This window comes from Hyaena hyaena, unplaced genomic scaffold, assembly GCF_003009895.1.
Source record: "Hyaena hyaena isolate Hyena2069 unplaced genomic scaffold, ASM300989v1 scaffold_1643, whole genome shotgun sequence".
NCBI lineage: Eukaryota > Metazoa > Chordata > Mammalia > Carnivora > Hyaenidae > Hyaena > Hyaena hyaena.
In genome coordinates, this window is record NW_024082277.1 from 136,053 (window position 1) to 153,473 (window position 17,421).

Genomic DNA, 17,421 nt, shown 5'->3' on the forward strand with positions numbered 1-17,421 from the left:
AGTTAAGAGTTGGACACTCAACTGAGCCACCAAGATGCCCCTACAGGTTGTAGTTCTTAAAGTTGTGGGGCTATTAGCTCACCAAGAGGGTGAGTGAGTTAGAAAAGAGGCGAGTCAAATGCCTGAGTCGTGAGACAACCCATTGGTTATGGGATGAGGAGGTGAGGAAAAATAAACGAGGAGATGAAAAACAAATGAGGACAGAGAAGTCAGTGATGTATAGAGAAAACTTGGGAAAGTTGCAGTTATGGCAGTCTTGCTAGCCTCTCTCTTTTTTGGTCCTATGACTAGGGAGAGCAGGGTTTTGATGGGGTTTTTTTTGGTTTATTTTCATTAGACTTTCTGTGTTGCTGGCTTCTTCAACTCCGCATATGGGGCTGTGTGCGGCAAAAAGATATACTCTCTGAGGTGAATTGGTCATTCCTCCATTCTTGAGGTCCCAAGTGGGTCTGCCTTCTCTCTGCCTATAGAACCCTGTTTGTTTTATATATAATATTCGAGATTCTTAGTTTTACTCAAGAGGAATAGGAAAAAGATATCTACTCCATCTTCTCAGAGGTGGAAATCTAATTTCTTTTAAAATGCAAGTGCATAGTGAAGAATACAGCTGATACAGTTTCACAACATTATGTTGATTTATGCTAAAGCAACTCTAGTTTAACCCGCCATTACTTGCACCATCAATGCAAATATCAACATGGTGAAGAAGGCAAATAATATTTCAGTATTATTATGAAAATACTTTTGACCTTGCCAACCTTTTGAAAGGGTATCAGAGACCATCCTTCGCAGCCCCAGAGGGCCACAGATCATATATACCCCCGAAACCGATGTTCTAAGAAATAAGTTGGTCTTTCAGTGAGATAAGGTAGGAGACAAAATCACTAGTGGTGAGGAATTTAATGAATTAAGAGTCCATATCAGAAGGGGGTCATTAATGTGGGTTTTGAAATATCCAAAAAATATAGGAGTTATATTAGAGACGTATTAGTAAGAAACTGTAATATTTAAAGAATGAGAGGAAATGACCTCAGTACATGTGGATGACAACAAGGAGAGTTGCAAAGCTGAATGTCTTTAGGTAGGAGGAAAAAATCGGTATTGTAGGAACAGGGACAGCTGGCTGGCTCAGTTGGAAGAGCATGCAAACTCTTGATCTCAGGGTTGTGAGTTCAAGCCCCATATTGGGTGTAGGGATTACTTAAATAAAACTTAAAAAAATAATTTTAGGAATGGCCTTGACAAATAAGTAGGACCCTACTCATATTTTCAGATTCAACGGATAAAAGTAGGTATTTAGTAAGTACTTATTAATTGACTAAACATTAAGTGTGAAAAAGTTTGCAGGTGCTTAGTGTGGAACATTTTAAGAGTACATCTATAGACTGTTTAGCCTTCTAATATATGAATTGGTAAGATTCAATACTTAAGAAATAAAGAAAGGTGGCTGAAAATATTTTCTAGTCAATAAACCGGGTTGCAAATCAAGAGTCTATTAGAATGCTTTTGTGTAAATTATTAAGATAAATGTTTAAATCTGAATTAAAGTTTTTACTTCTCTGAATATTAGTTATCTGATAATTGCTTTTGAAGAAGGATCATTAATTAGAGTGGGTTAACTAAATTAAATTAGAAGAATGAACTATTAATTTACAGCTTCAGCCTTGTGTTTTGCATTAAAATGGGCATAAAAACAGACCATTTATTTGTATTAATCTGTGTCCTGGATGAGAGAGTTATTTAAATGGAGATTGATGGGGAAATTGCATAATTGCATAGTAGAGAAACTAATTTATATCTTTTTAGCAATAAATAATTTTAGCTTTATTTTGTCTAATTAGGAATGAAATATCTTAAGTTGATTACAGGCTGTCTATTAATTAATAAAACAGTTACAAAACAATTGGGACTACTTAGGGAAACAATATCACATTCTTTGCATTTTAATTTTATTCCTAATTTAAATGATTATAATTTCCAGTAGGATTTATTAATAAAGTGTAAATGTTTTTTAAAAAAGACCCCAACTTTCTTTACTTCAGTTCTGAGAAGAAAATGTACAAGATAAATCTAGAACATTTTGCTATAATAGAAAGCTAGGAAACTTCATCTACAATTAGGGTCATTTCAAAAAGACACAGAAGCTCATGTATTGAAAGAATTAATATTGTTAAAATGTTTGTAGTACCCAAAGCCATCTATAGGAATCAGTGCAATCCCTATCAAAATTCCAATGACATTTTTCTCAGAGATAGAGAAAACGATCTTAAAATTTGTATGGAATCACAGAAGATGGAATAGCCAAAGCAAAGCTGGGAAAGAAAAAAAAAAACTTGGGACATTATACTTCTTAATTTCAAACTATACTGAAAAGGTATAGTAAAACAGTATGGTACTGGGATAAAAGTGGACACATTGGCCAATATAACAGAATTGAGAACACAGAAATAAACCTTCCCATATATATAAAGTCAGCTAATATCTGGCAAGGGAGCCAAGAGTGCTCATTGAAGAAAGGCTAGTGTTTTCAGTAAATGGTGATGGGAAAACTGGATAACCACCTGCAGAAGAGTGAAGTTAGACCCTTGTCTTACACCGTGCACAAAAATTAACTTGAAATGAATTAAAGATTTAAGTATAAAACCTGAAACCATGACACTCCTAGGGGGGGAAAATAGAGGAAATGTTCCTTGACAATGGTCTTGGCAACAGCTTTTAAAATATGATACCAAGTGGGGCGTCTGGGTGGCTTAGTCGGTTGGGCGTCCGACTTTCGCTTAGGTCATGATCTCGCGGTTTGAGGGTTCGAGCCCTGCGTCGGGCTCTGTGCTGACTGCCAGCTCGGAGCCTGGAGCCTGTTTCAGTCTGTGACTCCCTCTCTCTCTGACCCTCCCCTGCTCACGCGGTCTCTCTCTCTCTCTCCTAGAAATAAATAAAACATTTAATAAAAATAAAAAAATTAAAATTAAAAAAATTAAAAAAAAAAAATAAAATATGATACCAAGAGTGTAAGCAACAGAAGCGAGAATAAGTGGGACTACATTGAACTAAAACACTTATGCACAGCAAAAGAAATAATCACCAAAATAAAGGCATTCTAGAGAATGAGAGAAAATGCTTGCAATCATCTGCTGAACAAGGGATTAATATCCAATAAATAAAGAACTCATAGAACTCCATAGTAAAAAAATAAAAAATCTGGTTAGAAAATGGGCAGAAGACCTGAATAGACATTTTTCCAAAGAAGACATACAGATGGTCAACAGGTACATGAAAAGGTGCTCAACATCACTAATTATCAAGGAAGTGCAAATCAAAACCATGAAATATCACTTCAAACCTGTTAGAATGCCTGTCATTCAAAAGACAAGAGATAAGTATTGGTGAGAATGTGGAGAAAAGGGAACCATTGTGCACTGTTCTTGGGAAGGTTAATTGGTATAGCCACTATGAGAAAAACAGTATAGGGGTGCCTGGGTGGCTCAGTCGGTTAAGCGTCTGACTTTGGCTCGGGTCATGATCTCACCGTTCATGGGTTCGAGCCCCACATCAGGCTCTGTGCTGACAACTAGCTCAGAGCCTGTTTCGGATTCTGTGTCTCCCTCTCTCTCTCTGACCCTCCCCTGCTCACGCTGTCTCTCTCTCTCTCAGAAATAAATAAAACATCAAAAAATTAAAAAAAAAAAGAAAAACAGTATAAATGTTCCTTAAAACATTAAAAATAGAACTGCCATATGATTCCACAATCCCACTTCTGGGTATATAGATGAAGGAGATGAAATCAGGGTGTCAAAGAGATATCTGCACTCCTATGTTCATTGCAGTTTTATTCACAATAGCCAAGTCATAGAAACATCCTAAGTGGCCTTCAGTGGATGAATGGATAAAGAAGATGTTTGTGTGTGTGTGTGTGTATACATATATATGTGTATGCGTACATATATGTACATATGTGTACATATACATATATGTGTATGTGTACATATCTATATGTGTATATATGTATACATACACACACAATGGAATATTGTTCAGCCATGAGAAAGAAAGAAATCCTGCCGTTTGTGACAACATGGATGGACCTTGAGGGCATTATGCTGTGTGAACTAAGTCAGGCAGAGACAATTATATGTGGAATCTAAAAAGCCAAACTCATAGGAGCAAAGTAAAATGGTTACTAGGGACTGTGGGGTAAAGGAAATGGAGAGATGTTGGTCAAAGAATACAAACTTCTAGTTATAAGATGAATAAGTTCTAGAGAATCTAATGTACAACATGGTGATTATAGTTAATGCTATACTGTGTTATATATACTTGAATGTTGCTAAGAGAGTAGAATAAATCTTAAATGGCCTTGCCATGAAAAAGAAATAATTATGTGAAGTGATGGAAATGTCAGCCAAAGTTATGGTGGAAATCCTTTTGCAGTATATAATTATATCAGATTGACACATCGTGTTCTGTAAATTTTGCAGTGTTATATGTCAGTTACATTTCAAAGCTGCGGAGACAAAAAGGACCCAGAAGCTACTTTGAAGAGGCTTCCAGTGGCCAAACATGGTACGGTTTGGCCATCGAAAAGAACGATCAATTCAGTAGATGGAAGCACAACAGATGTGTTAAAATCCATGCATTCGTAATGATACTAAACAAGCAGATAAAAACCACAAAACCTCAGCTCATTGGTTACCATGAGAATTTCATTTGCTAGGACTAGGCTGAATAATGGCCTCTGAGGATATCAGGTCCTAATCCCTAGAACCTATAAATGGCCCCTTGGAAAAAGAGCCTTTGGAAATGTGATTAAGTTAAGGATCTAGAGATGGGGAAATGTATCAGGTTTATCTGGGTGAGCCCAAAATGCAGTCACAAATGTTTGTGTAGGAGGATTTGATTAAACCACACACACGCAAAGTAAGTGAGAAGTGTTGCAGCCACAAGCCAAAGAATACTGGCAACTGCCAGAAGCTGGAAGAGGCAAAGAATGGATTGTACCCTAGAGCTGTTGGAGGGAGTGTGGCCCTTCAGAAACCTTGATTTGGGCCCCATGAAACTGATTTCAGACTTACAGCTTCCAGATCTGTGAGAGAATAAATTTTTAGTCTGTTTCAAGCCACCACGTTTGTGTGATGATGTGTTACAGCAACCACAGAGGCACAAACTTATTTTGGAAGTTGGTAGATAAAAGGAAAGAATCAAGCATATATCCCTTCTGTCCTCTGTGAACTTTATTTCTGAGTAACTAAGTAACAGATGAGGAAAAATTCTTTCTAGAAAAACATCCTTCAATAAGTGAAGAAAGAATCTTAGAAAATTATAGTTTTGCAGTCCCTAATACATAGGCAGGGATAATCAATTGAAATCATTTGCTGAAAGGCTGCTGGGGAACTTTATAATGGATGGATCAGGCTGAGAATACCTGAAACTGTCAATCAATCTTAATGTCAGAAAAAGAGAGTCAGGTATTGTGTTTCTGCTGATGTGATTCAGTAAGAAATATAGAGCACTATTTGTGAAGTATTCTTGCCCAAAAGTTGAACCTGAATCTGATCAGACCTCTAGATTTATCAACTATTTTACAGGAAATATAGGGGATATAGGAACATGTTAAATGACACTACAGAGATGCAGTCATCCAATTCAGAATATGGAAAATTCTACACAACAGATGACCTCTTTACTTCATTGAATATATAACAACAAAACAAACAAACAAATGAAGAGTCAGGGGAAATGTTACTAATTTAAAATTGACTAGAAGACAAACCAAATATGATAAGATTCAACTTATGAACCTTTTTGGATCCTGAATCAAATAAGTGAACTCTAAGGAGACATTTGTGGGACAAATGGGGAAATATGAGTACTAGTTATTAGATGACATTAAGGAGTATTGTTAAATTTTTTAGGCATGATAATGATACTGAGGTTATGTTTTTTAAAAAAAGTCTTCGTATCTTAGATCTACATATAACATATTTATGGATGGAATAGTTATGTCTGGGGTTCGCTTTAACATAATCCAGCAAGATGGTAGAGGAGAAAAGTGGAGGTGGATAGAAAAAACAAAAAGTAAAACAAAAAGTAAAAACAAAGGTTAGATTAAATAGATTCAATATTTTAGACAATGCTTTGAAGACCTTGATTTTTGTTTTTATGGACTAATGGATGACTTCTTGAAGTAACTTTTTTTAACATGTTTTATCAAAATTTCAAACATATAAAGAGAATAGTGTAATATACTCTAGTGAACCCATCATCCAGCTTCAAGTATTATTAACATGTGGTCACACCTGTGTGACCCTTTATCTTTATCCCTTCATTGTTTCCTGTGTTATGTTATCCATAAATATATATATACATTCTCTCTATATCATATATCCATGAATATGTGCTAGATCTACATATACTATGTATATTATGTCTTTTAAAATAATATATATATAATATAATCCTAATAGTGTTATCATAACTGAACAAAATGTAACTTTTATCAAATAGAATAAAAAATGCATCCAGTTGTGTTTCTTGTATACCTAGTAAGATATCCTTAGAGTACTGATAATATACCTATAAAAGAAACCTGTTTAATGTAACTGTGATTCATTTTCTGTTTAGAAACTTCGGTTAAAATATGATATAAGTAGTCTATTTTTTATTTTACTAATTTGGCCTATTTGAATGTCTTCTACAAATGTAAATACCGTTTGAAAATTAATTCCTAGGTTACAATTTTTCTTTTTAACATAGAAAATTCACATCTTGAATTGTGCAGTATATTATGTAAATGTTTTGTAGAAGGCTTTGTAAATTGATTTTGACACTGTATTTTTTTTTTTAAATTAGGTTCTAGACAAAGCAGAATATCTAAGAGATATGGAAGCAAATCTTTTGCCTGGGTTTCTTAGGTTACAAGAATTGGTAAGTAATGTATGAGTCTTTTCACCCTATGACCTAATCAATTGATTGTCTTGTCAGATATTTTCCTTTTGCCAATCTGACAGGTGAGAGACGAATCTTAACATAATTTAACTTGCACTTCTTTATTATGAATGTTATTGAACATTTTTCCAAACTAAAAGCAGTTTGTGACTTGGTAGCATTTATTCTTTCTTTATTTTCGCTTTTTATTTCTAATTGTGAAATGACTAACCTTGCTCTTTTAAAAGCTTTTAGTTGTTTGCTGAAGTAGTTGGTGGGGGCCTAGACTTTAAACTTTCTGTAAGAATTTTAAAATTTTCTTTTGAGTAATCTACAGAATTAGTAGTCTAAAGGTAGGTCTGTTTTGGGTAATCTGGAGTCTATCTCTTGGCTAGTCAGTGTCCGAACCAGCTTTGTATTTGAATTTATAATTGTGTTGGTGCTGAATAGTAGTAATACTACTCTAATTGTTGTGGAGTAATAAGAAGAGAATAGGGATGAACTTAACATGCATATGTGTCAGGTCAAACCTAATAATAATATGGCAAAAGCAGGGTTTTACAGTAGTTTGAATAAAGAAAATTGGGTATAGGAAAGCTAACCTCAAAAGAACTGTGGCTGTTGCTTATTTGTACCATAAGTATGAAGTAAGCAAAGATTTAGTTTGAGCAAAACAGCATTGTTAATCATATTCAATCACTGTTTAAATTTTATTGATTTTGTAGTTTTGTATTTAACTAACAAATTTATTTTTCTTTTATAATTCTATAAGTGCTTAGAGCATAAATAGCTTATACCTACCTAGTTTTATGTCTTTATTTAAGTATTAGGTAACATTATAATAAAAGTTAATATTTGGAGAGACCGTGTTTACAGCATTTCCACCTTTGAAAAGTTGAACATTTACTGAACATATTACTGAAATTTGAGAAACAGTCAGAAGTTAAGAGAGGCTTTCCAAGTGCCACTGAAATCATTATGTGCCTAAGGTCAATTCCTAAACTTCACTTTTATTTTTATTTTATTTTTTTATTTTTGTAATGTTTTTATTTATATTTGAGAGAGAGAGTGTAAGCAGGGGAGGGGCAGAGAGAGAGGGAGGCAGAGGAAACCAGGCAGGCTCTGTGCTGACAACAGAGAGCCCGATGCGGGGCTCGAACTCACAAACCATGAGATCATGACCTGAGCTGAAGTTGGTTACTTAACCAACTGAGCCACCCAGGCACCCCTAAAATTCACTTTTAGTAATAGTATTGGGCAGGGGTGAGATGTCAGAAGACAGGAAGAGAATTAGTGTAGCTCTTGGTAGCCTATCCTGGAAATTTATTTGCTACAGTCTAGCCTTTGCTAGTTTGATTAACTCTTGGCACTTTACTACTGAGACCGGCAACTCATCTTCTTTGATTAGATGCCTTCTTCTTCACTTCTTTTTATTGTTTTGTTGTGTTGCATTTGTGGATTATTTGTATGACTTCATCCACTGTCCTCATTGCCCTGGGATTCCTTGTCTGGTTTCCAAGTACATTCTTGCTGTCCTCTGCTCTTACACCATAGCTTACCTCAGTTTCCCCCTCATGCCCAGTCATGGTCATTGTGCATCCCTTCTTCAGAGTTAGTCCTTTACCCCCTCCATTTTCTTAGTTGTAATTATGGAAACTGAAGAAAATTAAAAGATTCACAGTAATCTCAACCTTACCAGAAAAGGGAAGTGTTGCTTTGATACTGCTGGAAACATGGTTGATTTTTAAAAATGTATTTCATTTAGGAGAAATACAGTAAAGGCATTTCATGTTTTCTGTGTTAATGTATATGAGTAAAATTAAGTTATGATATTGTATATTGAAGGTACTTTAACAGTTGAGAACACTAGCAACTTATAATACTTTTAGGTGGATAAATATCTTCTATTTTTTAGGCCTCTCTATTTTTGAACTGATTTTATCAAATGCTTTTAGATAATCATTTTTTAAAGCAAAACAACTTTAATGCTTTGCATTCAGGATTGTATTTAGAGCATCCTTTTTTTATCCCCATAGAAGTAAATTCAAGGATTCTTAAAACTTAAAGAGTTTATAAGATAAAAAACATTTGAAAGTAGTAATCTTTTCCTCTTTTTCATAAAGATGCTAGATTTTTGTGGAATTATGAATTTATTGAACTCAGTCTTCTTTTTTAGCCAAAAGAATGTTTTTCTAAGTAATCCAAATTGGAATATAAGATTATGTATAAATTAGGAATCAATAAATAGTAAACCACTATCAGAGTATAGAATAATTTATGTGATTGGATCCTAAGTATAGTTGCAGAACAAAACAGCTATCATGCCTGCTGTCACCTTGGGGGATGTCAAAAAAAGCATGGGGAAAAATTAAAATTTGTGTTGAAAATGCAGAAGTCTGTCTACAGATTAATTCAAACTAGCATGCATAGGACATTTGTGGCTATTCTGGAGGACAGCATAAATGTTGAGCTTGTATTCTTAGTGTTTGTTTTTGTGTATGGGTAATACATTCTAAACAGTCATCACATCAGTGTTTTATGTGTATACTTAATGTTTTTAATGTGTATTCATATTTTGCTCAATAATTTTTATGAACATAACCTTAAAAAAACAAAATATCCTAATTTTGTGGTTCTGTGGGATGGCATTTCTGTTTTCCTTCAACTCTTATTTCCTCTCAGGGTTGCTGTAGCTATTTTAATGATGAGAGATGTTAAGTTGTATGTTTTTTGCTTATTGATGGAAAGCTAATGATTTCAGTAAAAATTCCTATAAAAAGATCTTTATTATTAAGCAAATGTGTTTCTTAATTTCTATGAAATAAACCCTTGTGTGACTGTCCTAGCATTCATGGGTAACCGAAATGTCCATTAACCTAAAAGTTTTATGGAAATTCTAAGTATTTATGTATGAAGATTTGCAAGTGGATGAACTCCTTGATTAGGGTTTTGAAATAAGATCTATTAATATGCAAATAATTTGTTATATGTTGTAACTTTGCTGGATTTATTTGAAAGAAAAATTCAAATGGAATTGCTGCTCTGATTAAGATTTTTAAATGCAAAGTTGCTTTTATTTTTCTTTCTTTTACAGACTGACAGAAATGTGACTGTTCTCTTTCTCAGTGAAATTGTTTGGGAAAAGTTTCGTCCAAATACGGGGTGCTTTGAGCCATTTGTCTTGTATTTCCCTGATTACAGCATAGGTAAATTTTAAAACTTTGTTTTGACAAATGATATTCACTAAAATACTTCTTGTTCTCTGAAAGATTAAGCTTGCATATTTCAAATAGGAATATTTTGATGTCTTATTGTCTTCAGATTGCCAATCTCAAAAATGTGTATGTACTTATAGAGGTTTTATTTTGGAACCATGAGAGATTATTCTTATATAGTTATTAAAAAGTTTTGAATGAGTATTTCTCACCTATTTGTGTTAATGGTGTATTTTCACATTTTTTAGTCAGTATAGTAAGATGTATATATTAAGATTGTAACATCCATACAAAGTAAGCATCAGACTAGGTGGGCAGAGCACATTTAAATTGTATAAAATCTTTATTTACCATGTACTTGGGTTAAGTGTTATGTGGAATGTATCTTTTGACTTTGTAAATCTCATTTTTCATTATTATTTCTCTTACAGTACCAACTACTAGGCCTTGTGCTTATTTCTTTTGGTTTGTATTTAATCTTAAATTTCATAGATCTTAATTATTTTTGTCTTTGGAAGAACATGGTAGCTTTTTGTGTTGCTGAATAGTTTTGTAGATTAGTATTGTGTTGTCACTGTGCAAACAAGATACTTCTGACTCAGAGTTTATAAATGTGAAGCATAAAGTGGTTAGCAGGGTATGAAAAAATAGCATTTCTTGACCTTGGCCTCATTAACACTAGCCTCTGAACTAATCAGCTGCAAACATTCATTGTTAAGATAAACACATTTTTTTCTGTTTTCACAAGAACAGCAATCAAATAACACCTTGCATTAGCTAATTAACTGAGATAGAAAAAAGGAACCCAGAATAGATGAAAGGAGCCCTTATATTCAATAGTTTCTCTTCCATGAAAATTGCAAAATAGGGAAGAGAGGAGGGTAGGAAGAAAAGGAATTAATCAAAGAATTTCATTAAAAAAATTCCTTTGTACCTGTGTCATCACTGTTCAATTAACTTCTTTCATGGCCCGTGTTAGATTTAAGTACTGAAAAATTAAAGATTAAAAAAATTTTTTTAAACATTTATTCATTTTTTGAGAGACAGAGACAGAACGTGAGTGGGCTAGGGGCAACGAGAGAGAGAGACACAGAATCTGAAGCAGGCTCCAGGCTCCAAGCTGTCAGCACAGAGTGACGCAGAGCTTGAACTCACAGAAAATGAGATCATGACCTGAGCTGAAGTCAGATGCTTAACCAACTGAGCCATCCAGGTGTCCTGTACTGAAAAATAATTTAGAATTTAAGAAAAGTATTTTTTAAAAAGCTGGTTATCTGTGTCTTATTGAAGTATTAAAGTATGGTATAAGGAACTATAGAATTTTATTTAAAATTTTAGAAAGTAAAGATATGAAGGCTCATTGATGGAGAGAATTTGAGGATGTATTTAATTACAGTGATTGTGCCAATTTCAGAGAGCGTAGGTTAATAGGTTTTTGAAAAGTAATTATGGAGCCATGTATAATCTGATTATTTAATTTAGAGCCTTCTGTATATCAAGATTTTTTTAAAAAGCAAAGCCCAGTAATTACACAAAAAGTCATTCAAAAAGGGAACATTAATTGATAAGCCAAATTAGAGTAAGCATGGAATAGGAACATAGGAATAATCTTAGTGGCTAATGTTATCCAATCATAACTTGGTACACATACCATCTGTAAGAATGGGGTTTCAAGCTCAAGATGCCCTTTCCTCTCAGCAGTAATGTCTAGAGGCCCAGTTTGGAATTCTTGTTTTCCGATCTCTACCACATACAGACTACTTATCTTTTGGTAAAGCATTTTTTTCTCCCTTCTGGTGGATTATAATTCACTTTATCAGGTTTTTGATATGGTTTGGTTACTGTATCATTCAGGATAAGTTATGCTCCAGTAAACAATCTAAAAATCCCAGCGATTTATAGTTTCCCACCTCACAACCTTTGTGCTGTTGTTGTCTTATGTTTTACTTATACATTTATTATAAACCCCATATTAAATTATTATTTGGACTTGAACGAAATAAAAAATCTTTGGGGCGCCTGGGTGGCTTAGTCGGTTAAGCGTCCGACTTTCGCTTAGGTCATGATCTCGCGGTTCGTGGGTTCGAGCCCCGCGTCGGGCTCTGTGCTGACTGCCAGCTTGGAGCCTGGAGCCTATTTCAGAGTCTGTGTCTCCCTCTCTCTCTGACCCTCCCCTGCTCACGCTGTCTCTCTCTCTCCTAGAAATAAATAAAAAAATATTAAAAATAAAAAATAAAAAAATCTTTTATTGTTTATCCTGCTTGAGATATATTGAGCTTCTTGGATATATGACTGTACAGTTTCATCAACTTTGGAAAATTTTCAGTCCTTATTTCTTCAAATATTTTCTTTGTTCCCCCCACCTCCTTTCCTTGCCTTTTCCTGAGATTGCATTACATGTATGCTAGATCCCTTGATATTGTCTCACTGAATCTTTTTACTTATTTAAATTATAAACCTTTCTTCTTTGTGTTTCATCTGGGATATTTTTTTCTCTATGTCTTTAAGCTCACTGACTTTTTTCGTATAAGTGTCTAAGCTGCAGTTAGATCCCATCCAGTGGAATTTTTCATTACAGATGTCAAAAACAGATTATGCTTTTGTTTTCTTTTTGAGATTATGAGCATGTTTACAATAGTTGTCTTAATATTCTTGTTTATTGATTCCATAACCTTTTTCATTTTGGGTTTATTGATGTTGACTGATTTTTACCTATTATGGGTATTAATTGTGTATTTAGTAATTTTTGATTGAAGAATGCTGTGTTTTTCATTGCTGTGTGTTGGACACTTTTCTAGGAAAGACTTAAGTTTCTTGAAAATGTATCTGCCTCTTTTAAGGTTATTTTTAAGCTTTTTTGGAGGTATGCTCTAGAGTAGCCTTTATTCCAATGGTTATTTTAGCTCTACTTCTAAGACATAGCCCTTCTGGGATCTTTACTGAAAGCACATGTTTCTTCATTCTGACTGGTGGCAGTATGAATGATTTATAGTTCTGTGTGAGCACTGATAATTGACTGACAACTCTCCACTAATTGTTTTACTCTGGAAGTTGTTCTTGCTTGGCCTATGGGGTTTTACTTGGTGTGTATACAGATTGGTATTCAGACAAGAGTGAAGGGGAGCCACTATGGAGACTTCTGGAGCTCTTTCTCTCCATAACTCTTTTCTCTCTAGTACTCTATCCTGCAAATTCTAGCAACCTTAGTTTGCTCTACTCTGATCTTTGTCTTCCCAATTCATTGAGATTAATGGCTCCTTTTGAAACTTTTCCTGTTCTGCAGTTCTAAAATTACCTCTTGTTAGAAAGTCTAGCGTGGCTGATGGCTCATTTGTTTCCTTTTTCTCAGGTATCACAGTCCTTTATTGCCTATTGTTTGATGTCTGAAAATAGTGTTTTTCTACATTTTGTCCATTTTTAGTTTATTACAGGAGAGTATTTCTGGACTCTTAACTTTTTCATGGCTAGAAGCTGAAGTTCCTCTTCAAGTTAGAAATGGTTGTTTTTTGTGTGTTAAATTATACTTTTGATAGTGAAATTTTAAGAGAAGAGGAGACCAATCAAGTGGTTTCTCCTTCCCTTTATTTACTACCTGTTTGTGCACTGTTTTCAGCTTTCCATTAGAGATGGATTTTTCCAGAAGTTTGAATACCCTCAGGCAATTAGAGCTTCCATAATGTAGACTTGAACTCTAATTTTGTCTGTAGTCTAACTAAGCAGTTGGTCTACTTTTACAGCAACACAGTGAGATCTCTCATTCTTCTTAAGACTTTTGTCAAGATTGGGCCAGTGGTAGCATCTAATCAACTTTCACGTGAGGTGCCGAGGGTCACCAATAAGGGGTATCTAGGAAGAGATGGTCTGGAGGAGCTTAGGAATGCAGTCTGAGCTGGAGACCTGTTTTCCAGATTTCCTCATCCATACATCTGTAGACCATCTTTTCCCCCTGTGTGTATGCATATGTCTCACTATCCATCCTTTCTCTTTCCTTCTCTTCTCCTTTCTTCTTTCTAGCCAGTTATTTAGCATCTTGTATGTACAGATATTTTTAGTTCTGAGTTTTAAGACACCTTTTAGAAATTTTCCTTGTATCGAATATTTTCCCATGCATAGTTTTAAAAACCTTAGTAACGTTAAATTTAAAATGTCCTATTAGAATGTAAAAATACATAGACTCCAAAGTCAAGTTTTGGACTTTGTGTATTTTTTTTTCAGTAGTTGTGATAGAAAAATGCATCTAGTAATAGTCTCCCATACAGAATCCTTTCAAGATAATATTCCATGCATGTAACTGGGCTTTGAAATGTGCTGCTGTGTTTTGGTTTTTTGGTCAATAGCCTTATCTAAAAAAGAGCTCCTTAATATAGCTCTATCTAAGTTTCTCTTTACTTGTAAGTATTGCAAAGATCCTGAACCTGTGGAACTAGGTTTAAAGTATTGGTCACAATCAAAGAAATCCTAACTGAGGAGTCTAAAGAGACCATTGCACCAAGGAGTCAGAGAGAAGTGTAGTAAGGAACGAATGACTAATTGATTCCCAGTACTATACCTGGGAGATTTTGAATAGTGGGTGGTTGTTTCTGTTTAACTTTAACTGTGCTTCTACAATATGGTATTTCTAGCAGGATAAACTAAACTTTAGGACTCTGAACATGTGATATTGAATAAAGAGTTTAAGATATAAGAGAAGAAAAATAAAGATACCAAAGTTTTAGGAAGAAAACTTAATTTTCCAGTTTGGTGGTCATTTATATAGTACCCCTTGTTTTTTCTACTGTACTTATTAGACAGAAAAATAAATAGTAAAAGGCAAAAGATTTATACGATATGAAGAGAAATCAGAGTATGGCAGAAAAATGAATAGAATATGTATTATTTTTCGCCTTTGGTACTGATTTTGCTTGCAGAGGTTGTTGAGATTTTCTTGGATGTCATTGTTTAATATTTGTCTTAAGCAACACTTTGTAATTTTTTAAGAACATTAGATTCCTAATTCTCTTACTTTAGTTTGAAAAGTTGTGTTACTCTCCTAATCTTTTTCTTATTCCTTGATATTTGCTGAGCCTGCGTATTTATTGTTTATTCCTTTGTTATAGAATGCTAGAAGATATAACTGGGGTGCTGGGTTCGTCCTTAAGTTCATTTGTGTCTTTTGAACAGGGAACCTTCAGAAGATCTTGTCACATGATCATCCTCCAGAGTATTCGGCTGATTTCTATGCTGCTTATATTAATATTCTTCTTGGAGTTTTCTATACTGTCTGCCGAGATTTGAAAGAGCTCAGACATCTGGTGAGTGAACATTTTACTTAAAAAAAAAAAAAAAAAGAAAACCTTTTAATGTTTTTCCATGTAGAAGTGGTGTGAGGTACACTAGGAGCTGAAAATTTATTCTGGAAATTTGGATATGGCCTTTTGAGGCTAACGTAAGTAGGCGGAAGCCTGTGTCTTAGTACAAAATGCAACCTGAGCAGAAAATCTTCATTCATCTATAGTTATATCTTCTTACTTTTCCTTAGGAGTGTTTTTTTGTTCCCTTCTTTCTCTTTTTTCTTTTTTTTTTTTTTTTTATTTTTTTTTTTTTTTTTAAATTTTTTTTTTTAATGTTTTATTTATTTCTAGGAGAGAGACAGACAGCATGAGCAGGGGAGGGACAGAGAGAGAGGGAGTCACAGACTGAAACAGGCTCCAGGCTCTGAGCCGGCAGTCAGCACAGAGCCCGACGCGGGGCTCGAACCCACGAACCGCGAGATCATGACCTAAGCGAAAGTCGGACGCTTAACCGACTAAGCCACCCAGGCGCCCCTTCTTTCTCTTTTTTCTAATTGCAGAAAATGTAAAACTTCATTAAAATCAAAATGAAGAGAAGTATAAAAGGAGGTATAAAAGCTGAATAAGCAATTTAATGTCTTTTAATTTTTTGTAACAGATTTGTTTCAGGTTTTGTGTATGTAGTGAGAGTGGTCTGGCATCTAGATGAACTTGAGGATAGAAGCCCTAATTACAGGTCTTTCATGAGGCACTCACCTTGACTTAGTAATATTTATATACAGGATTGCTTTTTAATATTTACATAAAAGATTACTTAAGACACTTAAAAGAGTATAAAAGCTGTTCATATTTTACAGGCAATTTGGGAAGTGATCATATTTAATTTTTCTTTGATCTTTCTACTTTTTAATTGTCTAGATGTGAAAGGGAGGAGACAAGAATATCCGGTTTCACTTTTAGCAACCTTCCATTAATATTAAGATTTTATCTGCATTTAGAAAAAGTAGTAATATATCTAAGACTGAAACGCAGTTACTTTGAAAGGAACAGATTCTATAAATTTTAGCACATTTTCTTTGTTTTACTCTTTGCTCTGAAAAGAATCACATAGAGGGATTCAGTATGGGTTTGAATGTGTGTTCAAGACAATGTAGAAGAAGATGACCATTTAAAACTGTGTTCACATTTAGTATGTTTTTCTGACTTTTAGATTTTAGGCTTTTTCTGATTTAGATGTAGATTTCAAGCATCTTCTGCGTAGGGAAAAAACAAAAGGCGAGCTGTTCTAGTTCAAGCTCATCACTAACATCTCTCCAGCAATTACATGTCTTGGATGCCTGGTGCCCAAAGGAAATGACAACAGAGGGGCTTACGGAAAGGAGAGAGGGTCAGTACATGGTCCTTAGTTGGGAAGAAATACTCCTCTACCATCTTGTGGGTAACCTGTTTACCATGTTTACCATGACCTAGATATCCTTGAATCCTGTGGGAATCAGTGCCTGCAGCCATTTCAAAGTAAATCATAAAGTGTAAGAAGGAAGAATTATTTAAGGAACTATTTCTAGAGAAATAAAATATAAAACAAATTATATTTGAATATGGTATTTTAATTTGTCCTTAGGTTTCGCTGAGAAATTATTTAGGGGTGAGGTTATAGGGTTTTTGTTGTTGTTGTTATTGTTATATCCTGTTCATAAAATTGAAGTATGGTTTAAGCTTTAACTACTACTAGTAATACTAGCAGATATAAGAAATGATCTGTAAGCACTGGAGAAAAAATAGCAGTGTTCTTATTTTTCTCCGTATGTATAATAAATAATTTTTTCCTTCATATAATAAATTATGCTCTATAGCATAATAAAGATAGATTTTCCTTCAAGTGGATATAATTATTTGTTTCACAGGTTGTAAATGGCACATTTATTGAAAGTTTAACAAATCACCTGCAAAAGATTCTTTTCAGGCATATTTTCTATGTATATGCTTTTGAATTTGCTTTAGAAATTATTTATTTA

The 17,421-nt window shown here is 34.2% G+C and overlaps 1 protein-coding gene across 1 annotated transcript in view; it reads left to right on the forward strand.

The window, feature by feature from the left end:
- ORC5 (origin recognition complex subunit 5) overlaps nucleotides 1–17,421 on the forward strand; it is an 85,351-nt gene that overhangs the window by 6,273 nt on the left and 61,657 nt on the right. The window contains exons 4-6 of the mRNA XM_039224460.1: nucleotides 6,847–6,921; nucleotides 10,016–10,127; nucleotides 15,297–15,427. Of these exons, the coding sequence (XP_039080391.1) occupies nucleotides 6,847–6,921; nucleotides 10,016–10,127; nucleotides 15,297–15,427 (318 nt within the window). The remainder of the gene's footprint in view (nucleotides 1–6,846; nucleotides 6,922–10,015; nucleotides 10,128–15,296; nucleotides 15,428–17,421) is intronic.